The sequence below is a fragment of the Rhineura floridana genome, chromosome 22 (genome assembly GCF_030035675.1).
Source record: "Rhineura floridana isolate rRhiFlo1 chromosome 22, rRhiFlo1.hap2, whole genome shotgun sequence".
NCBI classification, from domain to species: domain Eukaryota; kingdom Metazoa; phylum Chordata; class Lepidosauria; order Squamata; family Rhineuridae; genus Rhineura; species Rhineura floridana.
Genome location: NC_084501.1, coordinates 18,441,762 through 18,468,636, shown reverse-complemented (window position 1 = coordinate 18,468,636; position 26,875 = coordinate 18,441,762). Strand labels below are relative to the sequence as shown.

The following is a 26,875-nucleotide window of genomic DNA, read 5'->3' as shown; positions in this document are numbered from 1 at the left end:
AATGTCTTCAGTAGGTGCTGGAAGTTCAACAGGGAGGGAGAAACAGAAGGAACACAGTGTGAGAAACAAGGAAAATGCAATTAAAAAATTGGACAGCACCTAGCATGCTGTATTACAATGGCTACAACAGGCAGAAAAATCCGCCAAGCAGATCCTCTGCAATTTCAAGTAGTGTGGGGGGGGGGAGATTTGGAAACCACCATTCTAGACTGTTGTTTGAGGTCTCTCCTATGGCACAGACCAGTTGTTCCTGCCAACATTAGCTCCTTCAAGATCCGAGATCGAAAATCCCTTTGGGGAATGCAACTTGTGGCGCCCTCGTGAGTAGAGACAATGCTGTTCTGAAACATGCACAACTAAAATTCAGTAGGCTGGTGACAATAATAGTCTCTGTGGCAAGGGACATGGTTTCCATGCATACGGCCCATGGTTGTTTTCTGGTATCTTTGAGTAGTGGGGCCTCTAGAAGCGAGGGATGGGGAAGATCCACACTTGCGGCTCTGGAGAGCTGCTGCCAGCCAGAGTGGGTAATACTGGGCACAATGGTACAGCCCACTTTCCTGTCATCTTTGGAGGAGAGATGACGGGTTCAGAGTTTCATGGCTCAATAAAACCAGAGTCACTCTTCTGCCCTTTTCACCAGCGTTACTCCCATTGGTAATTATTATATGAGAGCGGCCATCCCTTGGGGTTACAATGCATGGTGGTGGACAAAGTCCAGCTGGCGACACTTCCTCTTGGGTCTGCCTCCGCCTCTCCTTTTCCCCCCAGGGGTGGACAACCTCTCCTGTTGAGGGCCACATTCCCACAGGGGTTATCTGTCAGGGGCCATGTGCTGGCAGTGGGTGGGACAAGTCAGAACCAAAATGGGTTGGGCCGCCCATTCTCTGTCTGTCACTCACGCCCTTCTTTCTCTCTCTCTGACACCTTTTCTCACTTTCTCTGGCACCCCCTTTCTCTCTCTCCCCACCCACTGGGCTGTTGGGGGTCAGCCAGATCGCTCTTGCCGGTGGTCCGAACTGCTTGCTTGCAGCTGGCACTTGCAATCTGGCCGCAAACCAGCCGCCCACCTCTGTTTACACCCTAACATTGGTGAGAAAGCAAGCCCTGAAAGTTGGGGGGGGTAACCCCCAGCCATCTTTTCCAAGAGTGAAAACCCACCTATGAAGAGGCCACGTGCTTTAGCGTGGGTATGAGATGAGCTTTCCCCCCCTTCTTTTAGTGCTGTATTTCGACCTTTTTAAAAAAAAAAATCCTTTGTGGGACTACCATCCCCAGCATGCACTGCGCCCCCTTTCCCCGCCTCAAACAAAAAGGCAAGCGTGGCGGAGCTGCTTGGAAAAAACTACACCTTCCATCAGCCCCCGCGGGGGCCCGCCCTCTGGCGTCACGCCGCTTCCCCTCTTCGGCAGTCACGTGCGCGGGGGATTTCCCCTGCTCTCTTTTCGCGGGTGACGCGCAGGATGGCAGCCAATGGGCGCGAAGGGGCCCCCAGCAGCGGAGTGCAGTAGACAGACGCCGTCGGATCCTTCGCGGAGGAAGGGCGGGCAGGCAGGCATGGCCCTGAACAGCGGGAGGAACCCCTTCGAGGACGACCCGGGGAATCCCTTCCAGGTGCGTGGCTTCTCTTTCCTTCCCACTCCCCCGGGGTGACGCTCGTTCCGGGGTAAAATGTGCGCTTACCCCGGTCTCTGATGCATACCGAGGTAACATGGGTCGTTGTTTGTTGGGACGTTAAACTCTTTGCTTCCTGCAACCCGTCTCCTGCCCGTCTTTTTAAGATGCGTGTGCCTGCCCTCGTTTTTTAGTTCACCTCGGTTTTAAGCAGAGAGGTTCTGCCTCCCCTTCCGCGGTAAGTCAGGGGTGGAGTGTAGAAACTTGGGATTCTGCTCCTTCCTGCCTTTGGCCCTTAAGCTGTTGGTTGTCCTTTCCCTTGTTGCTGGGCTTTAAGGGAGAAGCTCAGTGGTAGAGCAATCTGCCTTGCACGCCAAAGGTCCCAGGTTCAGTTCCCGCCATCTCCAGGCATGGCTGGGGGAGACTGCCTGTCTGAAACTCCGGAGAGCTGCTGCCGGCCAGTGTAAACCATACTGAGCTAGATGGGCCAAAATTTTGGCCTAGCTATAAGGCAGCTTTCTGTGTTCCTATTTAAGTCAGCCGTTTAATCCAGAACATTGAGGACTGGAATCTTGCTTTGCAGCTCAGTTGGGTGGAGCATCTGCCTTGCATGCAGAAGGTCCCAGGTTCAGGCCCCAACATCTTCAGATGGGACCAGGAGAGACTCCTTGCCTGAAACGGTGGCGACCTTCTGGGTAGATAATATAGAGCTAGATGAACCAGTGGTCTGACTTGGTATGAGGTGGGTTCTTGCGTTCCTCCCATGCCAACTCTTCAGGAGTAATCCCACACTCTGGGCACTGTTAGTGGAAGAGCGAGATCCAAATAAACAGTGATGATTACAAATAGTTGCTTTGCAGTGCTTACAAGCAATAAATATTCATTGGATTGCTGTAATTGTTATTGCTCGTCCGGGGTAACTGAACCTCACAGTCAATGGGGCCTTTGTAGCAAAGCCTGCCGGGCAGACTTCATTTTTAAAATTCTCTTTCTCAGAGGGACCTTTCACCTACCTCAGTTCCGCCCTGTTGGGAGAAGAGGCCATAACTCTTGATTTGTTTTGCTGGCTGAACCTAGGAGCGATAGTGCTCCCTTGCTGGCTTTAGTGTCTCTCTGTGTGTGTGTTTAGATAGCCTTATCAGCGGTCTAGCATGATACGGTTATCAATAGCTACAAGCCAAGATGGCTCTGCTCTGCGTCCTTCTGAATACTAGTTGGAAACCACAGGAGGGGAGAGTGCTCTTGTGCTCAGGTCCTGGTTGCTGGCTTCCTTTCGGGGTGTCCGCTTGGCCACTCTGAGAACCGCAGGGTGGACTAGATGAGTGTTTGACTTGATCCAGCAGGCTCTTCTTGCGTAATGTTTGTGCTTATTCCTACCTTAAAAAAAAAATTAAATCCTTAGAAGTAACTGGATTCTGCCTGTTCCAGAGGTAACTGAGCCGTAGACTCATTCAAGGGCTGTGCGCTTAACTCACAGCACCTTCTCCAAATGCGCGTCCCCTAGAGCCTTCTCTAGTCTCCACCTCACCAAACCCTACTGAGATTTCCTGGATTGTGCCCTGCCTGTAGCCTGCATGCATTTAGCCATTTTCTACCCTCAGCTCAAATATCTCTTTGGGAGTTTATTATGTGAGATCTCAGCTATCCGGCACTACAGAATTGTAGAGTTGGAAGGGGCCTCTTAAGGCCATCGAGTCCAGTCCCCTGCTCAATGCAGGAATCCAACTTAAAGCATCCCTGACAGGCGGCTGTCCAGCTGCCTCTTGAAGGCCTCCAGCATTGGAGAGCCCACCACCTCCCAAAGGTATTGGTTCCATTGTCGTACCGCTCTAACAGTTAGGAGAGCCCACCGCCTCCCTAGGCAGGTCTATTGTTGCCTTCTCTCTTGCCGCCTTGGCCATCTTTTCAGGTGTGGCCATTTTTTATTGTCAAAAAGTATCTTCTCCAGGATGGGAAAGTATTTCTGGAATGATCTTATTGCTAACTGGCTTTCTTGCAAGTCTTTTACCTTTTCTCTCTCTCTCTCTCCCCCCCCCCCAGCTGTATGGGCTCATCCCAACTTTTCAAGGTGAACTCAGTGGCCTCAGTTCAACTGGCAATAACTGCCCTTGTCAATACTTATTTTCATTTTTTGCATGTGTGTCAGTGCCCGACTTGCCAGGAAAGAGAGAGGTTACGTGGCGAAAACGCGCTTGGAGGTCTTGCTTTGCGCCAGCCTTTCTCTCTCTGTGTGTATGCTCAGAGGTACTCTTGCCTTTATTGCTACCCTGCATGTTTCAGACTGCGTATTTGCGGCATTCGAAACAGGTTCTGAATACCAGGCAGCAGGGGGAAATTAAAAGGGGGCGTAAGATAAGAAGCATGTTTTTATGCACCTAGAGAGCTGCCTTGTTCTGAGTCAGACGGTTGGGCTATGTAGCGTGGTAATATCTGCACCGACTGGCAGTCTTGCTCCGGGGTTTCAAGCAGAGGCCATTCCCCACCATTCCTGGAAATGCCGAGCATTGAGCCTGGAGCCTTCTGCATGCAAGCAGATGCTCTGCTGCCGAGATATAATCCCTGCCCCAAAGATGTAGCTCTTCTTTCCGCCAGTGCATAGGAGTGTCTTGGACTTGGACCCAGAACTTGTTTGTAGCTAAAGGGAGAATCGTATCCCTAGAGACCAACGAGATCCATCATCCTGCTGATGGATAGGGGGTGGGAATTAGGATCCTGGAACAGAGGGGTTTCGGTCCAATTCCCCCAGGGTTGAACCGTGGCAAAAATGGCATATTGGAGCCAGGACTCTTAGGGGGGGGTGTTCTGCAAGGTGGTGTTTGTTCCTTTTGTGTTAAAGGTGAAAAGCTCTGGCCTGATCCAGTGGGGCTCTTGGGATGTTCTGAAGTGTCTCACTGATGTTCAGAGGTATGTTGTCTCTGATACCAGAGGAAAAAATATATAGCCGTTGTGTTTACTAGCTATTGATAGCCACTTTGTCGAGGGCCTCCAGAGTCATAGAATCATAGAATAGTAGAGTTGGAAGGGGCCTATAAGGTCATCGAGTCCGACCCCCTGCTCAGTGCAGGAGTGAACAGCTTTGGGCAAAAGATTTAGGAAGGAGCCATAGCTCAGTGGTGGAGGATTTGCCTGGCATACAGAAGGTCCCAAGTTCAATCCCTGGCATCTCCAGGTACGGCTGGGATGATTTATTATGATGATTGTTGTTGTTATAGAGCTCCTTGGAGAAAAGGTGGGGTATAAATGGAATATAAATTCAATACTACTAATAAATAATAAACAAATTATCATTCTTGTTATTATCAACAACAATTTAGTACTACTGTTATTATTATTATTGCATTTATATCCCACCTTTTCTCCCAGGAGCTCGAGGTGGCATATGGAGTACTTCCCCTCCTCATATAAACCCCACAACAACCCTGTGATGTAGGTCAGGCTGAGAGGCAGTGACTGGCCCAAGGTCACCCAGGGAGCTTCATGGCTGAGTGGGGATTCAAACTCTAGTCTCCCAGGTCCTCGCCCGACACTCTAACCACTACACCACACTGGCTCTCTTTCCCTTTCCTGAAGCCTTGGAGAGCCGCTGCCAGAGGGCTGAGCGAGGCGGACCAATGGTCTACCTCTGCACAAAGCAGCTCCCTACGTGGGTTTCCTGTGATTCGGGTAAGTAAAGCCAGGCTGTTCACTTAAGAGCATCAGAAGAGCCTGGCTGCTGGATCAAGCCGGTGGCCCCCCTAGTCCAGGTGGCTGTTCTCACAATGGCCAACCAGCCCCTCAGTGGGGAGCCAGCAAAGCCTGAGCGCAACCGTGATTCTCTCCACTTGTGATCCTCAGCAACTGGCATCCTTCAGAGAGGCAAAAGTAGGACGCAGCTGTCGCAGCTAGTAGCCGCTGATAGCCGGATCCTCCGTGAATGTGTCTAATTCCCCCTGTTCAAGCCATCCAGGTTGGTGGGCGCGGCTGATACCTTCTGGAATCTCAGTGCACCTGTCTTTGTCTTTTCAGGACCCTGCCATCGTACAGCGCAGACCGAGCTCGGAGTACGCTACCCTGGATGTCTATAATCCTTTTGACAGCGCAGGGGTGAGAGGAGCATTCGTTTATTGCATTTCTCTACTGCTTTCTATGGGGGTGGGAGAAATCTCTGCACGATTTACAACTAGCTGAGGATACAAAGATAACATAAGGGTTGCTAAGTGGGACTCTAGGACTGCCGTGTGCGGCCCCAGATGCACAGGGTTGTAGTTGTCTCGGGGGTGGGCTTAGACCCCTTGCTTTTTTGGGAGCAGGGTCCCAGTGTCTCCAGCATCCCGTGTGCCAATCAGCATGAAAGAGGTCTGTGTTAGCCACTGAGAAGAGTCTTCTAACATGCTTCTTGTCCTTTCCTGCTGATTGGAGCCACTCAGAGTGACAGGAGGTGAGTCAGCCACTGAGAAGACACTTTTCAGTAGCTAACTCTCCCCTTTCTTGCCTGTTGGCTTCTAAGGATGTCTGTTGTGGGAGAAGGCATTAACAAGGAACTCATTATCAGCCCAGCGGCAAAAAAAGGGATAGTGGTGGCTGTGACTCTCGTTAAGGGACCCTGCACTTCTAAATTTTCTGCTACACTACTGCACATGTACCATACTTTTAAAGCAGAATCATACCAGTTTAAACAGGTATGGCTTCCCCCAAAGAATCCTGGGGACTGTCGTTTGTGAAGGGTGCTGAGAGTTGTTAGGAGACCCCCTGTCCCCCTTACAGAGCTACCATTTCCAAAGTGGTTTAGCAATCCCTCTTTCTCGGGGCACTGTGGGAATGATAGCTCTGTGAGGGACCTCCAAATAACTCTCAGGACCCTTAACAAAATGACACTTCCCAGGATTCCTTTCAGGGAAGACATGCCTGTTGAAGTGGTATAATTGTGCATTAGACGTCTGGTGCGGATGGATCCTGTTGTGTAAAATTGTCATGTCTGTCCTTGCACCAGTCAGGTACCGTGCGCTGGGCAGGGTTGTTAGAGGATCCGTGTGATGATCCACGCAAGGTGCTTTGAATGCTTGAAAGCTCTGTGCAAATGTTAAGTATTTCGCATCGCCTGCTGTCTGGAATTTTTTTTTAACGGGAGATGCTAAGGATGAAACCCGGAGTGCTGAATTTTTATTTATTTAGATCAAGGGTTCCTAAACTGTGGTCCATGGACCACTAGTGGTCCGTGCACTGCAGTCAGGTGGTCTGCAGCACGTCTGTAAAAATGCTATTAAAATCGTCTAGCACAGCTCATTACAATTGCTACAACAGGCAGGAAAAACATTAAATCACTTTTCAAGTAGTCTGTGTGTGTGTAAGTTTGGAAACCACTGATTTAGATACCACTCAACAGTTTGTTTTGTAAAAAAAAAACCTCTTTAAGTGGGCTCCCCATCTCTGCTTTATAAGTGCATTTCATATGTGATCCCTGACTGGCTGGGACATGTATCTAGGACGGGTGGGGAACCAGTGACCCTCTCGATATTGCTGGTCTCCCAACTCCCATCATCCCTGAACCACTGGATGTGTTGGCTGGGGCTGATGGGTGGAATGAGATGACTGTAATAAATAAACATATATGTTTTATTGCAGCTTCAGTGTCAAGCCGGGTTCCCTATTCCCTCTAAGAAGAACGGGGAACTTGCGGCCCTCTTGCAGTTTGCTGGACTCCAGCTCCTATCAGCCCCAGCCAATAATGCCAGTGGACCTCCTGCGTACCAAGCAGATGCTCTGCCGTTGAGCTGTCGTTCCTCTTCTTGTGGGAGGGTCATTGGCGCATTTTATGCTTTGCCCATTGGCTCCTGAACTCTTCTGTCTTCTCCACAGCAGGTTCCCCCTCCGTACGAGCCCCCAGCCTCAGCTCAGACAGTCCCACTGCCGCCACCCCCTGCCTACCAGCCCACCAAGAAGCCAAGCCCCACCGAGCCCAGGAATTACGGCTCCTATGGCACTCAGGTACCAGAAAAATGCGTGGATGGACGTGCGCCTAGGTTCAGTGCTATACATTCGGAATGGTTGCTTTTTTAAAAAAAAAATGAGGTTCTGGAAGGCCATCTGGATTCTGTGTCAAAGAGTTAATGACCGTGTCAAAACTCTGGCAACATCCATCATCACAGGTTGCTCACGGTTGTGAAGAAACCAGGGAACATAGCTGCCTTATAGCAAGTTGGACCATTGGTCTATTTAGCTCAGTGTCGCCTACGCCAGGGGTCGCCATCCTGTTGCGTGTGGGCGCCCTTGAAGACCTTCAGTGGACCCCGACAGGTAGCCCAGAATCTGAGCATTTGTTGTTGTTGTTGTTGTTTTAAAGTTAAGTCTCTAGCCCTCCTAGAAAGTAAGTTATGGAGCAAGATGTTCAGGCAGCAGGGGCTGGGGGCTCCATATCAGTGGGGCAGTGGAATCCGCTTCTGGTTTTAGTCTGAACTGTCAAGGAGCTGTCCAAGGAGCAGAGTCCACTGACATGGCGTCACCAGTCGCCACTGTGTGTAGCTACCCTTCTGAGCAATTTATGTGAAACGAGTGAGTGTGACCACAGTGCTTTTCAACTGGACAGCGTTTATTAGCCAACGAGTGAAGGGCAAAGAGTGGGATTGATCAGTGAGTTTTCTGGACACCAGAATTCCTGGGGCTCTAGAGAGCTGCTGTTTTGCCTTCCCTTGTAGGGCACTTTTCTTGCTTCTGCCTTTTTTTTGTAGTCCTTGGAATCTCCACAGTCTGCCCTCCCTTTTTCTAACTAGGATGAATCTTTCCTGTGCAGGGTTCACCCGAGATCAGGTAGCTCGTAGAAGTTCTTTTCTGCAAATACGACCGCACAATAAATGTGGGTGAATGTTAACGAATCCCCCCTCCCTCCAAAAGGCAAATGTGCAGAGGTTTAGGCACATCTCTTGCTTTGCAGGATCTAAAGACTAGGGACACATGAATTAGAGTTCACTGTACAGTTAATGTACAGTACAATGGTATACGTGTCTACTGGGAAGTAATTCCCTTTGTGTTTAATCGGGCTTACGTCCAGGTAAGTGGGCACAGGATGGCAGCCTAGGCTTTGGTTTTTAGGGTTGGCTTTAGGGAAAAACACAGCTGGTATTGCACAGTGGTGAGGAGAGCCTGGCTGGGAGTCCAGAGTCTGAGTTCAGATCCCCGCTCGTGTCTCCTGGGTGTCAAGGGCCAGCTAAAGATCACCCCCACAGTAAGTGGCTCAGGGGTTACGTGCCCTGCCACCTGTGCAGCCGTGAGCAAGTGACAGAGTCCCAAGGAGCCCAGTTGCGCCCCAGCTGGCAGCTGCAGACAAGGCAGGGGCTGGCTTGTGCAGCTGTGGCAAGCTGAGCAGGTCCTGGCCAGCTGGGGAGGACTAGCCTCAGAGGGAGGCAATGGGATACCCCCTCTGAATACCGCTTACTGTGAAATCCCTATTTGTAGGGTCACCATAAGTCGGCATCGACTTGAAGGCAGTCCATTTCCATTTTTAAGGGAAAACTGTTCTTGTCCCTTTGTCAGCTGTGTGGCAGGGAGCAATTCAATAGGTCAAGCCCTTCTAGTAAGTAAGTACAATTGTGGCAAAAGCTTCACCGTGCCTACTCTCTTACGCTTGTGTTATGCCACTCCCCCGTGGCAGCCATTTTGTGACTGGCGCCCCCAGCACTCTCTCAACATTTGAAATGTGCCCTCTGGTCTGAAAAGAGCAACGACACTTGCTCTACGCTGACTGGCAGCGGCTGTCCCGGGTTTCAGGCATCTTTCCAACCCCCTGCCTAGAGATGCCGGCAGGAGATTGAACCCGAGACCTTCTGCATGCAAGGCAGATGCTCTACAACTGAGCTACGGGCCCTTTCCAAGAACCAATAGGAACCCAGGAAGCTGCCTTCTATTGAGTCAGGCCATTGACTAGCTCACTCTCGACTGCACCGACTGGCAGCAGTTCTGTGATCGAGAGAACAGCACCAGTAGAGGAGCCCCCTCTCCCTCACCAAAAAAAAAAACCAGAGGAAGAATATCCATGGAAGAACAATCCCTTCCTTCAATTTTCTTCTCTTCTTTGTCTGCTAGGAGTCAGCTGCAGGAGCCACCGCCGATCTGTTAAAACGGCAAGAAGAGCTGAACCGCAAAGCCACGGAGTTGGACCGCCGGGAGCGAGAACTGCAGAACGCGGCTTTGGGCCACGGAGCAGGTCTGCCCCTCCCTGACCGCCAGGTAGCCCCTGACCTCCCTCCCTCTTAGCCGCACACTTCTTTCAATCTCTTCCTCTGTTTGCAGCCCGTCAGAACAACTGGCCGCCGTTGCCGTCCTTCTGCCCTGTGAAGCCTTGCTTCTATCAGGATATCCCCGTGGAGATCCCCGTGGAGTCGCAGAAAACCGTCACTGCCATGTACTACCTCTGGATGGGTAAGCGCTTGAAAGCCAGGCCCCATAGCACAGCAGCAGGGTGTGCCTTGCACCCCGGAGCACCCAGGTTCAGTCCTCAGCATCTCCCTTTTTGAAATCCTGGAGGACTGTTGTCAATTAGAGGTGACCAGGGGTTTCCAAACAGTGGTCCGCGAGTGTTCATTCAGGTGGCTAGTCCACAGCGTGTCTGCATTAAATATCCGTATGGATTTTTAACTTTTGTTTTTATTGCTTTTTTTTTATTTCTTGTATTGTATTTTGATGTATTACTGCTTTCATTTGATGGAATGCCAGTTGTGATAGAAAATAATTATCTATTTATTTATTTATTGTATTTATATACCTCCCCATAGCCAAAGCTCACTGGGTGGTTTACAGTAACTAAAAACATTAAAAACAAATATACAAATCTAAAACACATCTTTTAAAAACAATTTAAAACACAATTTAAAAATTTAAAACAATTTAAAAAAATTATTACATTTATATCCCACCCTCCCTCTTAGAAGGAGCTCGGGTTGGCAAACAAAAAGCACTTTAAAACAAATCTTTCAAAACATATTAAGAACAAAACATCTTTAAAACAACTTTGAAAACATCTTAAACAGAAATTCCAATGCAGACGCAGACTAGGATAAGGTCTCTATTTAAAAGGCTTGTTGAAAGAGGAAGGTCTTCAATATGTGCCAAAAAGATAACAGAGATGGCGCCTGTCTAATATTGAAGGGGAGGGAATTCCAAAGGATAGGCGCCACTACAATTAAGGTCCACTTCCTATGTTGCGTGGAACGGACCTCCTGATCAGATGGTATCTGCAGGAGGCCCTCACCTGCGGAGCGCAGTGATCAGCTGGGTATATATGGGGTAAGACTATCTTTCAGGTATCCTGGTCCCAAGCTGCATAGGGCTTTGTTCACCAAAAACAGCACCTTGAAAATGCAAAATCATAAATAAAGGAAGCAATAAAACTTCAGTTAAAAATTATGCAGCACCTAGCACAGGTCATTACAATTACTACAATAGGCATTTATCTACTTTATTTCTTTATTAGATTTATATCACGCCCTTCCTTCCCGTAGGGGCCCAGAAGAAAAATCATTTTGTGCTCCGTCAAGACCATTGGCAATTCTCGACTGGTCCGTGGGGTAAAAAAGTTTGGGAATTACTGGAGTGGACAGTCCTAAATTTTGTATCAAGCAGCTTCCTCTTAGAGGGAGGCCATAGCTCAGTGATAGAGTGCGAGCCTTCCATCCAAATAGAAGGGTCTTAGTTGTTGCACCTGTGGCTGCTGTTTATGGGTACAGGATTCGGACACCTCTCTACTTACTCAAGACTGGCTAATCCATGTTGTCTGCCTGTCTCTTTCCTTCAGCCAGCACTGTGACCCTCTTCTTCAACTTCCTGGCATCGCTGGCCTGGTTCTGTGTGGACGACACGGGCGGCTCAGGCTTTGGCCTTTCCATCCTGTGGGCCTTGCTGTTTGCACCCTGCTCCTTCCTCTGCTGGTATCGCCCCCTGTACAAGGCCTTCAGGTATGGCAGCCCAAGGGACACGTGCCAGTGGCACTCTATAAGTCGTGCTGCCGGGGGGGGGGGCGCCCAGTTGGTGGCAACCCCATGACAGGGCCTTCTTGTCGTGGTCCCCCGTTTGTGCAGTGCCCTCCCTAGTGAGATGCTTCAGTCTCTCTCACTATTAACTAGCTGGGGAGGACTAGCCTCAGAGGGAGGCAATGGGAAACCCCCTCTGAATGCCGCTTACCATGAAATCCCTATTCATTGGGTCGCCGTAAGTCGGGATCGACTTGAAGGCAATCCATTCATTCAGTATTGACATGTTTGCCGCCCCAGGCCCCTTTGGAGGAGGGCACAAGATATACATTTAAATAAATAATAATGTTTTAGGCCTGACTACTACCATGGATCGGGTAATCCAGTGGTTCCCAAACGTTTTCCCCCCCTCATGGACCACTTGAAAATTGCGGACAGTCTTGGCGGACCACTAAATGATTTTTCTGCCTTTTGCAACTGTAATCCGCTGTGCTCAATGCTGAGTGATTTTTAATTGTATTTCTGTTGCTTCTTTCGTTTCCTATATTGTATTTTATTGTGTTGCAGTTTGCGTTCCATGGAATAAAATACAATTTAAGGGATAAAAGAAGAAATAAAAAATGCAATTAGAAATCAGTATGAATACTTAACACAGGCAAGACCACTGGAATGAAGGCCGTGGACCAGTGGTGGTCTGGGAACCACAGTTTTGGAACCCCTGATCTGGGTGGTATTATTTATTTATTATTTAATTATTAAATTTGTATCCTGCCCTTCCTCCCAGAAGGAGCCTAGGTTGGCAGAGAAACACCAGAAAGATCTAAGGACATACGAAGAGCCTGCAAGACCAGGCCAGTGGCCCATCTAGTCCAGCATCCCGTTCTCACAGTGGCCCACCAGATGCCCCACTGGGAAGCCCTCAAGCAGGACCCGAGTGCAAGAGCAAGTCTCCCCTCCTGCGGCTTGCAGCAACTTGTCTTCAGAAGCATGCTGCCTCTGTCTCTGGTAGCAGAGCACAGCCGCCCTGGCTAGTAGCCATCGATAGCTTTCTCCTCCGTGAATTCCTCTAATCCTCTTTTAAAGCCATCCAAGTTTGGTGGCCACCAGTGCCTCTTGTGGGAGCAAATTCCATCGTTTAACTATGCATTATGTGAAGAAGTCCTTTTGTCTGTCCTGAATCTTCCAAAATTCAGCTTCATTGTTGGATGTCCGCAACTATTTTAATAAAACACCATAAAAACAAAACCTCTTAAGAAAACATTTTAAAAAAACTTTAGAACCATCTTAAAAACAATTCCAGCGCAGGTGCAGTCTGGGATAAGGTCTCTACTTAAAAGGCTTGTTGAAAGAGATAATGTGTGTGTCGTAGGTGTTTTACTTTATTTGCAATGGCCTGTAGCTACAAGCACTAAATATTCATCGGATTGGAATGTCCCCCACAGATCTATAGGGGATGGCCAACGTTGAGAGCCAGACCGCAGTCCTCTGGGAGGGGTGGGAAGGGCGGAGCCTCTTGTCACAAGAGGCCCTAACGCTTCCTGTTTCTCTCTCTCTTCCAGGAGCGACAGCTCTTTCAACTTCTTCGTCTTCTTCTTCATCTTCTTTGCACAGGATGTGGTCTTTGTTCTCCAGGCCATTGGCATCCCAGGCTGGGGGTTCAGGTACGGGCATCCCTCTGTCGCTGGAGCCTGCCATACATGAGTGTGTCGGGAATGCGGAAAATTGAAACTGGGCAAAGAATTGCCGATGTACTCAGGGTTAAGGTTGGACAGGATTTAGTCTTGCTTTAAGGTTGAATAGGTGTGTGTTCCACGTTTTAATGCCAGGATAAAGCGCAGGGTGGCATGGGATACAGAGATCAATAATCTCAGTTTTCTTTTTTTGGAAAGAAAAAAAAAGAGGGATGTTTCTAGGTCTGAAGGTTGTGAAGGTTTATTTATATATGGCATTTTTATACCCTGAAATTCCTTTGGGCAGGTGAGGACACAGAACTAAAAAAATGAAACAATGAAAGATAAATCTTATTGAGCAGAGGTTGCAGCATTTGGTGCTTTTTACCTTAGAGGAAAGGTGACTAAGAAGTGACATGGCAGAAGTGTATAAAATTGGAGAATGTGGCTCAAGAAATTTTCCCACAGTTTGGGGAGCCCCTGCTCTAAATGATTGCAAGGGGAGAGCCTATCCTGAAGGGAACTTTGAGCAAACGCCATCAAGGATCTTGGAAGGCAAAAAGTTCATATGGGCCAACAAAGCGAAGTTCCTGAACAGGAGCACCCCATGCTGTAGCAATTTGTTGCGGCTACCACTTGTTTAAACTTTTCTTTTTCAGATATTTTGTGAGCTGCTGTGACTGTTGCACGTGTGTGTAAAAAGCGGGGTGTAAATGTTTTAAGCTTTGCTGCTGCTTTGTCAAACTCTTGAGAGATTTGCGTATCCCTTTTTGGAATGGCTAGACCCAGAGGGTTTTCCCCCACTTGAAAATTGGTGATGGTCTGGACGGACCACTTCCTGATTTTCTCGTTGTAGCCATTGGAATGCACTGGACTAGGTGCTGTATGATTTTTAATCATATATTTTTTAATTGCTTCATTTGTATCTTACCGTATTATACAGTTTGCATCCTGTCAAATTCAAATGGTGATACAGTAAAACGCAATACACAAAATAAAAGAAACAATTGAAATACAACTAAAAACTAATATGACTATTGAATGCGGGTGTGCAGTGGACCACCTGAGTGAAGCTTGTGGACCGCTGGTGCTCCGCGGACCACGGTTTGGGAATCCCTGCACTAGACCACCCACCATTATTCATTGCCATTAATTCAGTGGTGTTTGACTCTGTTCCTCCCACCCCTACCCTCGCTGCAGTGGTTGGATCCTGAGCTTCAAAGCACTGAAGAAGAACACAGGAGTGGCTATCCTCACGCTGCTGGTGGCCTCCCTCTTCACGGCTATCGCCGGGCTGGGCATCCTCATGCTGAAGCGAGTGAGTACGGGCGCTGCAGGTGGTTTGCCTCCACACCTGGTTGCAACAAAGGCGACTGACCATAAAAGTCCTTGACCTAGTAGGCATGGCTTTGGGGGGGGGGGGGCGTAGCCAGAGCTTCAAGAGGAGGTGGGCTTCAAAGAATGGTAGGGGATTGGGTGTCAGAAGTGCCGTTTGGTGAGGGCGGGAATACAGCCAGGGAGGTGCTTTGCTGGGTTGTACCCAGTGCTGTTCCTACTCAGAGTAGGCCCATTGAAGTTAATAGAGGTGGTTAACTTGGTTTCCTTCATTTCACGGGGTCTGCTTCTGAGTAGGACTGAGTTGCGTACAACCCAATGGGTCCAACTCGGAGTGGACCCATTGAAATGAACGAGCCAAAGTTAGGCATGCCTGTTAACTTCAGTGGGTCTACTCTGAGTAGGGCTATCGTTGGATGCCCACCCCCGAAAAGTCAGAAGAGCCTGGCTGCTGGATCGGGCCAAGGGTCCACCTAGTCCAGCATCATGTCACAGTGGCCACCCAGATGACCCCATAGGAAGCCCACAGGCAGGCCCCGAACGCAACAGCAACTCTCTCCATCTGCGATTCTCAGCAACTGGTATTCAGAGGCACATCCTGCCTCCGACAGTGGAGGGAGAGCATAGCTATCCGGACTTGTAGCCGTTGATAGCCAGAGGCGGTATTTTATTATTTATTCATTATTTAATTTGTATCCTGCCCTTCCTCCCAGCAGGAGCCCAGGGCGGCAAACAAAGTGCTAAAAACACATTAAAACAAAACAGCATTAAAAACATTAAAAAAAACTTTTAAAAAGGGTTAAAAACATTATTAAAAAACATATTAACAAGCAATACACAGACGCAGACTGGGATAGGCCTCAAGTTAAAAGACTTGTTGAAAGAGGAAAGTCTTCAAAAGGCACCAAAAAGATAGCAGGGATGGCGCCTGCCTAATATTTAAGGGGAGGGAATTCCGCAGGGTAGGTGCCGCCACACTAAAGGTCTGCTTCCGGATTCTAGCTGCTGGAAACCGCAGGAGAGGAGAGTTGCTGTTGCGCTCAGGTCCTGCTTGCGGGCTTCCCATGGGGGCATCTGGTTGGCCACTGTGAGACCAGGAGGCTCGACTGGATGGGCTATCAGCCTGATCCAGCAGCCAGGCTCTCCTAATGTTCTTATCCATTACCTCCACTGCCAAGAGGCAGGATGCTGTTGGCCTGACCCAGTACAGCTCTTCTTACGTTATGCAATGATAGCCTGATCCCCTATGAATGGAAAACACAGACTCTTCAAGGAGCCTTGTCTTTATTTCCTCCTCCATCTTGGTAGTCTTCAAATGCTTTGCTGTCACCCCCCCTGTGGTGTTTCCCACTTGCTAACTCTCATATGCTCTCCCCTGTCTTGTTCTTCTCCCGCAGATCCACTCCCTCTACCGTCGCACGGGCGCCAGCTTCCAGAAAGCGCAGGAAGAGTTCGCCACCGGCGTTTTCTCCAATCAAGCGGTGCGCACGGCGGCTGCCAATGTAGCCACCGGGGCGGCAAGTGGCGCTTTCCGGCCCTCGTAAGGAGAAGGGCGCATGCGCGTGCACAGCTGTGCTAGAAATCAGCCGCTCCTCTTCCTCCGGCTGCTTCCCACCCGGGGGGGGGCAGCTTCAGCTGAAAAACCAAGGTGCACTTTCTCTGTCCTTGGAAGTCCTTTGTTGCGTGCTGGTTTTAGAAGGCTGTGCTTCCCTCCTCCTCCCTCCCCCCCCCCGGGTCAGCGTGGAATTGGCACTGCTGCAACCTGTGGCAAAGAGGTCTTGCCTCTTCACCCTGGAACCGGAGATGCAGAAGAGAATGCCTTTGTCTCATCTTCACCCCCAAATGATGTGTGGAGGGTGGAGGCCTTGTCATATGCCTTGCGGTGATTGACGTTTCTTTTCCCTGGAGTCTCTTCACACTCGCACTGCCCACCTCCTTTAGCTCAGCCCAGGTGGGGAGTGGCACACAGACCTTATTCTCCTTCTCCGACCCCCCCGACCCCCTAATCTCCTTTGTCACCCAATTTCTTCATTAGCACTGCAACAGCAGGCAGCTCCCGCAGTTCTCTCTCTCTCCCTACCGTGCTTCCTGATTGGTTGTCTCCTCTATTAAGTGGCAGGGGACTCGCCTGCATTTTAATGTTGGCCCCGCAGGTGGGAAATTGAGCCGGTCTACCCTTCTCTCCCCACTCCCTCCCTGGCACACTGGCAAGGAAATGGTGACCAGTTGAATAGTGCCTCGTCAACGCGGCTGTTCACAGATGCAGCAGCCTTGCCTGGACGAAGCGTGGCAGGCCGCTGATAGTTCTGCCTACTTGAGAGAGGGACAGGAAATAAAATTTGTTGCACTGTGGCCTGCTTCTCTACTACCCCCCCACTAAAAAAAAATGGATTTTTCCTTGTGTAAGGTAGAACTTTCAGCTGGGGCCATTTCCTTCTGTCTGTGCCAGATGTGTAGCTAAGGGCACAACCCTGCCTCCTCCTCCCCCCCCCTCGGTTAATTGCACTCTTGTTTCTTCATTGGCTTTCCTCTCTTGTGCTTGCTCTATTACCTTTCTGCAAAAAAGCAAAGGAAAAAAACGGCTGTGGCAGTGAAAGGTACAGCCCTCCGCCTCCTGGTGCAGAGGGATGTTCCATGGACCTGTGTCTGTGTGTGAGAGAGAGAGACCACATTAACACCATACATGTATTCCTCTTTAAACAGTCATGGCTTCCCCCAAATAACCCTGGGAAGTGTAGTTTGTGACAGGTTCTGAGAGATGTCAGGAGACCCCCCTATATTCCCCTCACAGAGCCACATTTCCCAGAGTCCCCTGGCTAGAGGGATTGACTGTTAAACCACTGAGGGAACGGCACCTCTGTGCGGGGAATCTCCTCACAACTCTTAGCACCCTTCACAAACCCCATTTCCCGGCTTTCTTTTGGGTTGAAGCAGTGACTGTTTTCAAGTGGAATAGATGTATGGTGTGGGTGTGGACGGGGTCTGGGCAGAAGAGGTGCTTGGCTCTTTCTGCTCTGCCCTTGTCACTGTTCTCTGAACAGCTGTGTCTCTGGATGGGCTCCCATTTTAGGCTCTCCCTCCGCAAAAAGGTAGGGTGTTCCTGCCAGTGCTGGCCACTGGAGGGCAGTGTTGGCCTATGCGGTCAGCTGTTTTATTTTTAGGAAAGACTAATACTGGGCGTGTGCACGCTGCGGTGCTGAACTCTTGGGGTTGGTGCCAGAACCCTCTCTGGAAGCTGTTGCCCCCTCAACGGCCTGGGAGAGGGGTCTGTGCCTCTGATCTGCACCCCCCCAACTTTGCATATCATTGGGGGTTTGACCAGAACAGCCTGTCTTCGTCTTCTGTGCAGTGCATCTTTCCTTTTTTAAAAGTGGGGGGGGTTTTGCTGACAGCTATGATTCCTGCTCTCTCCCCACCCCTGTTGCCATGGGTTATCTGCTATCTCTCCCTTCCCTTCCCCGGGTTGATTGTAGTCTTTTGTGATTGGCTTTTCCTCCCCTGCCTGCTCCTTTATCCTTCTGCCTTTCTGCAAAATGAAAAGGAAACAAGAAGTTTGGTGGTTGTAAAAGACATAATCATCTGCCTCCTGGCGCAGAGGAATGCTTTGTGTACGGGTGTGTTTGGAGAGGCACCCTTCCCAACCCATGCCAGAACTCTGTTCCTTCTCCATCCCCAATCTTTGGGAGAGCGCCTGGGTCCCTAAAGCTGCTGTAGACTGCAGCTACCTCCGGCTCTCTGAATTCCACTGAACTGTGGTATCCTTTTCTTCCGGCCTAGCTCCTACGTATTTACGCACACCTCCAGACTCTGCTTATCTTCCTGGAGCGTAGCTTAAAAGGAGAAGGTTGAGGGTGTGAGGCACAGCTATGTCCCCTTTCTGCTGTGCTTCAGGGGCTTAGTTTGTGGCCTTATATTCTCTGATTAGCAAAACGGTTCTCCTGACCTTTTCCCCCCTGGTCCCATTTCACATCTGTCTCCCTGCTTGTGCTGCTGCCCCTGCTGGTTCCAGGTTTCACCCTAGCCCAGAGGGTTTCCTCTCCTCTGTGGCACATTCCGTTTGTTTGATGTTGAAAGGTCACCTCCCCGCCCTTCTCCTTTCCTGCATCCAGTTACCTGATCTGTACTTCACATCCACTATTTTCCTGACTCATTTTAGGCTCTTCCTCTCCCTGTTTGGACTTTCTTCTCCTTGTATGTATGTGTGTGACCGTGGTTCTTCTTCCACCCTAATTTTTTTTAAAAATTTTGCCATGCCAAATGCAAGATGACTTGTGGAACTTTATTTAAGGAATAAACTACATTTTAACTCGCTGGTCTTCTGGGCTGATGTACAAAGGGCTGCTTTTGGGGAAGGGGCACTCTTTGTTTGAAAGAGAGAGTTTGAGGGCTGAGGATTGCTCCAATTATTTGCACGCACCCCTCTCGAAATGTTTGAGCTTTTCATGAGCTGGGTTAACGCTCAGCTGAGAGCGTTACTCTGGGAATTGTGGAACTGTGAAGGTTTGCTTGGCTCAGGTAAGAACATCAGGAGAGCCTGCTGGATCAGGCCAATGGCCTATCAAGTCCAGTATCCTGTTCTGAAGGTGGCCAATCAGATTCTACCAGGAAGACTAGAGGCACGGCATGAACGTGAGAGCCCACCCTTACTCATACGAACGTAAGAAGTGTTTGCTAGATCAAGCCAGTGGCCCATCTCGTCCAGCATCCCGTTCTCACGGTGACCACCGGATGCCTGTGGAAAGTTGCTGTCTGCCAACACATCAGGTGAGCTTGGATCCTGCCAAATTGCCATCATCGTTGTTTCACCCCATGCAAATAAGGGGAGTTTCTCTTTGGCCATTTGAAGTCTGTTGTGTGGTACAGATCAGATCCTACTAAATTACTTGTTTTCCTTCCCCTCTTCATCTGCCAAACAGCGGCCATTTGGAAGGGTCCTAAAGATGACCCTGTAAGCTGGAAGTCACCAGTCTGCAGCCTGTGGGTGCCATGATACCCAAAAAGGCCTTCATTGGTGCCCCGGGTTGGGGTCCCAGATTCTATTTAAAAAAACAACAACACTAAGTTTCTAGTTCTAAACAGAAAGCTATGAAGCAAAAGTAGCAGGTATCCTTCTAAGGTACATTAGCCTGTCAAGTGTTTTTAGCAATGGAGTGAGTGCATGACAAGAAATGGTTTGCAAAAAATGTGTATGTTAGTTGAAACTCCATACGAAACTTTAGTTGTAGAAATTTGCACTAACATGCTGGGGAATTTTCACGAGGATTTTTAAAAAAGGGAAATTGCTGCAGAAATGTGGAGAGCCAGATTTAAGATTTGAGAAATGGGGAGAACCAAAAATGGGACAGTTCTTTCCGTCCCTCGTCTCTTGCCCTTGGAATTTAGGAAGCAAAACTATCCCAGTCTGCATCTGTGTTGGAATGGTTTTGAAAGACATTTTTGTTTTTAAGATCTTTTTAGTGCTTGATGGCCTTTGGGAAGAAGGACGGGATAGTAAATAATAATAATAGAACCGAACAAAACTATCCCTGAGCTGCGCAGAGTGCATTTCCCTCACCTCCCTGCCCTGAGTCACTGCGGAGAGTTCCGAACGCATCCAGAAACCCTGGTACTAAGAGCTTCTTGGTTGCAGGCTGGTGTTTTCCCCGCAGACAAAACAGCTCTGTCTTGCCATCAGTGATTTCAAGAAATGATGGGGCTGTGCTTTTGTGGCGCAGAGAGGACGGGAGGAGATGGAAATGGCTCTTGCCCGCTCTGCGCCTGGGAGCACAGGCTTGTGTTCATCCTTCACAGGGGCTTAAAAAGCCTTCTTGGCACCTCTCGCTGCCCCTTGCCCAGCAGTTTTCCTGCGGGGCCAGGGAGGGGAGGCAGCGAGTGAGCAGGGAACGCTGGGCCTGGCCTGGTTTGGGGTTTCCGCCAGCTTTCCAGCGAGCTGCACTTAGCGTGGGGTGGGGAAGAGGCAAGAGCCGTTGGTGGTGGGGGCGCTTCCATTAGCAGCGATGGAGGAAGGCCTCAAGGGAGCTCTCTTGATGGCAGGGAAAGAGCGCTGATAGCTATGATTGCTGGGCTTATCACCCCTCCTCTGCAGAACCAAACCTCCTAGCAGAGCGCTAGCAGTTGTGGATCAGGCCACCTCCTTCAGCATTACATTTTTCAACAGCAGCCAGACAGATACCTCTCTGTGTGTAGGCGCCGTCCATCCTACGTTTGCCTCTCTCCAGCAATGGGTGTTTTGGAGGTACACTGCCTCTGGACCTGGAGGTTTTACTCAGCTGCCTTGGCCAATTGCCTCTTTTTGCTTGTCTGGGGTTCCCGCTCGGTGAAGTGAAGTTGGTTCTGGCATGGAGATCTGCGAGGACGGGCTTGCTGTTTTCTAGGTGCATGGACCGAGTGGCTCAGCGGCAGAGCGCATGTTTTGCATGCAGGTGTTTCAGTCTCTAGCTTAAAAGGAGCGGGTCGCCGCCAGCTGGTGGGGACCCAAGGAGCTGCTGCCAGTCTGAGTCCATGATAGCAAAGGAGATGGTCAGACAGACTTCTTGTAAGGCTGCTTCTGGCCTGATCCTTTCTAAGGCTGCAAACATGCCATGCCTCTCAAGCGCATGGCTCCCCCTCCCAAAGAATCCTGGGAACTGTAGTCCGAATGGTGCAGACAATCAACGGGTTCTTCAGATCCTCTGAAGGTAGAACATTTGGAAGCCACAGTCCTAAGCACACACGCACTATCTGCACATATAAATTCAATTCAGCGCATTCCCTGGGGAGGCACCTTTTGACCCTCGCTCAGTGGTCCTATTCGAGCATGGAGAAGGTCCCAGCTTCTAGGGGTGGCTGACCCCCCTTGGGAATTGATAGGGTGACTCATGTTAGGCAGAGGCGGAGCCAATAACAAGCAAAGCCAACTCCTGATTGGTTGTAAGTAAGAAAGCAGAGTGAGGTTGGTGAGGCACAGCCAACTTCAGTCTTCAAGATCTCAGTTATGGAAGATGCATTCTGTTAGGAGAAAATGCTTGGCAAAAAATTGTGTACATTAGTCAAAACTGCATATAAACGTGTGTTTATTAGCCAAGAAATTTACACTAAAATACCGATGAATTCTCATGCAAAAAATGTTATCGATGTGAGTTGCCAGCATTGCCATTCTTCAGGTGTGCAAATGCTTTCAAAATAATTAAGTAAAGCCCCTGCTCTATTCGGTGGGTAGAACGCCCAGGTAAGTGTGCACAGGATAGCAGTCTACATCTCTGAGCAGGGAATGGATACATTTAGTCAGTACACAGTTGCATGTCTCGATGCACGCGCAAACACAGGAACACTAAGGTGTGCCATGCAGTGCGCAGCCTTCCATTTCATGCACGCTGGCAGCCACCAACTTGAGTTGTTCGTCGTAACACGGTGTCGGGCACTTTTATGTTTTGCAAGCGTATCTTTGCCGTCAAAAGACCAAGCACCCTCTTGGCTTTCAACTCAAATGAAGAAGTGATTGCAGAGAGAGAGTCAGCAACTAATGCAAGACATAGCAGGAGCAATGTGTCATGATTACAGGCAACGGTGGGAAGTGGAAAGGATGAAGCTGCAATGCCTCCTATGAGACCGGGCGTGTTACACCTGGGTTCTTTTTTCCCCATTTGTGAAATGGGCAAGTGGATATGGCATAGCTGTTTCGAGAACATCAGAAAAAGCACTGCTGGATCAGGCCAGAGGCCCATCAAGTCCAGCATCCTGTTCTCGCAACGGCCAACTGGATGCCCATGGGAAGCCTGCAAGCAGAAACTGATCACAACAGCAATTCTCTTCACTTGTGTTTCCCAGCAATTGGCCTTCAAAGACGCAGACAAAGACTAGAACTTAGCCATCGATAGCCTTATCCTCCATGAATTGGTTTCATCCTCACTTAGCGGGATAGTTGTCATCAGTCTGTCGCAGGTAAAATCAACAAAGAGTTTTGCAGCACCTTAAAGGTGAACAGTTTCTATTACTGTGCAAGAATGGCCATGGAAATACATTCCTTCCTTCCAGATGACCATAGAAATGCTTTACACCCAGAGGAATGAATTTCTTACATCAGGCATGGGGAACCTGTAGGCGTTGCTGAACGACAAACCGGTCAGGCCCAGTACGGAGGGAAGGATCTGTCCATTCTGCTTCTCTCAGTTTCTCATGGCTCCAAGCTTCAATTAATCTCTCTCAGTTTCTGCAGCAGTTGTGACTAATGTACCCATTTTTGCAAGCAATTTCCACTAATAACATGGATTTTTGTTTGTTCTGTTCACTAATGCATCCGTTTTTATGCACATTTCGCCCTGATCTATACATTTTTCTAAATATTGCTTGGAGAATTGCATGGCAAAATTTGGATATCTGCGAATTTGGAAGGATGGCTGGGTTTCGGTTCTCATATTATTTCAGAAAGTGCAAATTTGAGAGAGTTGGTATTAAATGTGAACTGAATAGAATTTGTCTCCCATACCTAAGACCCAGCAGGGCCAGGGATGATGGGAGTTGTAGTTCAGCAACATCTGGGGGGCCAAAGGTGCCCCACGTACCTGGTTTATGTGATAGGTTTTAGGGATGGTCCATAAATGGCCAAACACAAAAAACTACCACCCATAGGGATTGCCACTGGGGTGGGCTGGATCCTGCTCCTTGAATAAGCTTTGGAATGAGAAGCATCTCATCAAGACACTTTCCAAAACAGACACCGGACTGCATTGACTTCCTCCTGTTCCTGGGAATGTGATGGCTGGCTGTATTTGCTTGGAGAAGATACACTCTGTACATGCACAGATGCATTTTCCCCCAGTGACGCATGACGGAGTAAAGCATTTGGTGTCTCTTGGGGGGAAACTCTGGCTCCTGTGTCTCAGTGCAAAGGCTGTGAGCTTGGATAGCCCAGGGGGACTGAGGTGATTTTAAACGAGAGCTGAGCCCTGATGGAAACCTCGAGTTTACTGCCCTCTTTTGAAAAAGACAAGCGAACAGATTTCTTCCTGAAAACAGGCGCTGTGCACTTAGCTGAATTCCCAGGGCCAGAATCAAGTTGTGCAAGGATTAGCACTTAAACCGAGTTCTCAAACAATACAACCAGCATCGGTCCTATAAATAAAAAGTGCAGGCTATTATGAGCAGTGCCTTGCTTGTTCCTGAAATATTTATTATCCCGTGTCCCCAAGGGCAACCCTGGATGGAAGCACAATGCCCCTTCGACCCCCGCCAGCTGGGCTGAGTGTATACCCTAGGTCAAAAACACAGAATTCTAGTCCTACTACAACTCCCATGATGCATCCTGGCAGGGCGGGTCCTTCCTCCCTGCAGCATCAGGACCAGCCAGAGCATCCTCCAGAGAGAGATGCAGGCGCCTGGCAGGGGGAGGCGGCACCTAGAACATCCCTGGCCCAGAGCTGCCCTGCAGCTGGGCAAACTCCTCCCATCCCTGGTAAGGCTGCAGCCGTTTCCAACTCCTGTTTAGGGAGGTTGAAAGAAAGATGGGAGATGGGAGGGGGAGGCCAGCAAGCAAGCCAAGCTGAAGGCTTTGCTCGTCCTTAGATGGGGGAGAGCTGGGTGCCTTGCGCTCCTCAATGGAGGCAAAGTTGGGGGCTTCCTAGCAGCCCCTGGGAGGGAGGCAGCCCAGAGCAAAGTTTATTGGAGGAAGCAGCTGGCGCTGGACCTTCTGCCGACCCTGGATGGAAGAGCCCTTAGCAGAGCAGACGCATCCTGCCTTTCCCTGAGACGCTTTGCCTTCCAGCTCTTCTTCCAGATGGCAGAGAGTTTTGGGGCCTCTGCGATCTGGCAGCGTTCTGCCCGCAGGACTACAGAAAGATACGCCTTTCTCTAGATGGCTGGGAAGCCCCCCCCCCAAAAAAACTTTTCCTGGATCACATTTGAACTCTGGGATTGGCCACCTCTCCGCCAGACAAGAGGGGCGCCCTCTGCTCCAGCAGGACCACCACCTCGAAGACCCCCGCCTTCCCTCTCGGCTTGGTTACTGCGGAGTCAGGTCAGTTTGCCAGCAGTTCAGTGAGAAACCTCTGGGGGATTGGAGCTGAGTCTGGGCATCTTCCTTCCCCCCCTTCCCTCTTTCCCTATCCATCTGCCAATGCCGGAGAAGGGTACAGGAGGCAAAGGCGCTGCGGTTGACTGAGACTCCATCACTCGTCCGGGAATCGCCTCGTCTTTTTCATCCACTGGACGGAGCTTCGGCTGTTCGATTTGCTTGCATCACAGCTTCTGCGAGAGGCAACTTGCGCCAAGCCCACTGCCTGTGATCCCTGATCCTGGGAGGATGGTGCCGCTCAGCCCAGCTGTGGAAAAGGATGGAGAACTGCTTTCCTGCTTCACAGCCCTGCATCCCTTCCTTTTTGCTGTCTCTCGGGGCCCTAGCTCCCAGCGCATGGCACGGAGGCACCTGGGTTCCAAACTTGTAGACAGCGCTCTTTAATCACCTGGGGTTGTGCTCTGACAGCCGACGAGGACATTGCTGCTCGTTTCTCAGGTGTGCCGTGGTGCACATGTGGACCCCGGAGGGTCCACGTCCTGCTGGTCTGATTGTGGAGGACAAGGCGGCAATTCGGTGTTTGGATCGGTCGTGGCGGTGTCTGTACAGTGCACTCCTTGTTTGCCAAGGTTGAGGCATTTCGAGGACATATTTCATGGCTTTCTCCGCTTCTGGATTTTGTGGTTGGGTCGATCTCTATCCTGAAAGGAAGCATTGATGCCCCTTATCTCGGACGCTAGCCCAGAAGGTGGCCCGTTCCTCCCGGAGGCATACACTGACCACTGACTTCTAAAAGTGAAAGGGTACTAGGGCTGACGTCTCCCCTCTTCACTCCTGGAATCCCTTCTTTCTCATATTGGATGTATTTATGTGGTTGTGGGGTTGCTGCGTTTGCTTGGGGAAGAGCCACTCCACACATGCTCAGAGGCACCCTTTTCTTGGCGAGGCATCTTCCGGGGCGGCGCCCTGGTGAAGCGGTGTGGTTGCCTCAGCTTGAAACGCCAGCTCCTCCTCCTCCCCTCAGCATCCAGATGAAGTGCTCGGATCATCCTGGAGCGTCAAGTGGATTTGGGTTTTTAAAAAGAACAAGCCAACAAGAAACCGTTTTGCTGATTTGCTGTTTTTTTCTTTTTCTTTTGGAAGGGTGAAGGTCAGCCGGAGGTGGTCTCTTCTTAAAAGCCAGGCCTGCATAATGGAGTAGGGTTGGATTCGGATCCTTACGGAGCAGAAACCGGTTCTGTCCGCAGCTGCTTCTGGGGTTGCTCCAGAAGTCTCCCTCCCCTGGGGCAGCGTCATGCCCTCTCGAAGTGACTCCAGCTACTCGCTGACGGCTCGCACCACCTCCCGCAGCTTCACTCACCTGCGCGTCCGCCGGGCCTGGCTTCAGATCATCCTCCTCCTTGGCTTCATCCAGATGATCCTGGGGGTGCTGATTGTGACTCTGAGCCTGCTAGTGACCACCACCATGCCCTCTCAAAACCCCGTCCGGAACCCTTGTCCCATCTGGGCCGGTTTTCCGGTGAGTCAGTCTCACGAGGCAGAGTTGGACGGCTGGGTGGGTGGAAGGAGAGGCCCTAAGACCTCCCTGGGCTGCCCTTGGTTGATAAAGCTCAGTAGAGGCTGGTTCATTGCGGCTAGTGGGGCGCTGCCCTGCCCTGCCCCACCCTGCCAACCTCAGTCTGCCCTCAGGCAGACCCCACCTCCCTGTCTTCTTGCTTACAATCACCCTAGGGCGTGGCCCTGCCAGTCAGCTTCATTCTCCTCTTCCTTAGTCACAGTGTTGCTTTTGTAGAACTCTTCAGGAAGGAGAACCAGGATGAGTTGGCTCCGCCTGTCATTGGCTCTGGCTCCGCCTACTGTTGGGTTCCTTGCCTTCCGCCCCACCAGTTCCAATGGGCACCGGCTGCCACTGGATAAACTTCTCTCTCTCTCTCTCTCTCTCTCTCTCTGCCCCCTCCCAGCTATTTAAATATTTCAAGCCACTCACAGATGATGCTTTTAAAGGCCCAACATTATTTACTTATTTAACAGATTTCTGGGATACTGTCCATCAGCCAAACCTTCCAAGAAGGATTAAAAAGAAACAGCTATCCAGAAATCAACACTGCAGTCTGTTAAAAATCCCCATTGTTTGCGGTAAGAAGGACAGCTGAAAACAGACGTTTATAAGCAACAATAAAAAAACAAACAGCAGGATTAAAATCCATGAAAAGCCCAGGGAATTTTAAAAAAATAAAAAAAAACTCTTTGCCTGGTGCTGGAGAGACAGACAAAAAGCAGATGCTAGTTAACTGGCAAAGAATTCTAGTTGGGGAGCCAACCCTAAAAAG

At 49.9% G+C, this 26,875-nt stretch overlaps 2 protein-coding genes across 9 annotated transcripts in view; both read left to right on the top strand.

Moving 5' to 3' along the window:
• Window positions 1-1,408: 1,408 nt before the first annotated feature.
• On the top strand, window positions 1,409-18,866 carry SCAMP3 (secretory carrier membrane protein 3). 3 transcript variants are annotated; one of them, XM_061606537.1, is made up of 10 exons: window positions 1,524-1,614; window positions 5,620-5,697; window positions 7,216-7,358; window positions 7,453-7,578; window positions 9,670-9,790; window positions 9,877-10,005; window positions 11,378-11,537; window positions 13,112-13,213; window positions 14,423-14,540; window positions 15,955-18,866. In XM_061606537.1, exons 2-10 carry the CDS (start codon window positions 5,669-5,671, stop codon window positions 16,134-16,136), a joined length of 1,110 nt encoding a protein of 369 aa, XP_061462521.1. In that variant the 5' UTR covers window positions 1,524-1,614; window positions 5,620-5,668; the 3' UTR covers window positions 16,137-18,866. The 3 variants fall into 3 exon arrangements, with proteins under 3 accessions (XP_061462520.1, XP_061462519.1, XP_061462521.1); XM_061606536.1 differs by lacking the exon at window positions 7,216-7,358 and having other exon boundaries at window positions 1,409-1,614; XM_061606535.1 differs by lacking the exon at window positions 7,216-7,358 and having other exon boundaries at window positions 1,412-1,614; window positions 7,450-7,578.
• Window positions 18,867-18,952: 86 nt separating this feature from the next.
• Window positions 18,953-26,875, top strand: part of ENTREP3 (endosomal transmembrane epsin interactor 3) — a 40,468-nt gene continuing 32,545 nt past the window's right edge. The window contains exons 1-2 of one of the 6 annotated variants that reach the window (XM_061606525.1): window positions 23,999-24,548; window positions 25,689-26,064. In XM_061606525.1, coding sequence (XP_061462509.1) covers window positions 25,840-26,064 — 225 coding nt within the window. In that variant the 5' untranslated portion in view covers window positions 23,999-24,548; window positions 25,689-25,839. The other 5 variants (XM_061606524.1, XM_061606527.1, XM_061606531.1 and 2 more) reach the window with 5 other exon arrangements.

What these genes read in the sequence shown, in the direction of transcription:
- SCAMP3 (XM_061606535.1), top strand. Translation starts at nt 1,474, where the DNA reads ATGGGCGCGAAGGGGCCCCCAGCAGCGGAGTGCAGTAGACAGACGCCG. An exon ending in ATCCTTTTGACAGCGCAGGG is followed by an intron (nt 5,698 to 7,449) that starts GTGAGAGGAGCA and finishes TCTTCTCCACAG; the next exon opens with CAGGTTCCCCCTCCGTACGA. An exon ending in CATGTACTACCTCTGGATGG is followed by an intron (nt 10,006 to 11,377) that starts GTAAGCGCTTGA and finishes TCTTTCCTTCAG; the next exon opens with CCAGCACTGTGACCCTCTTC.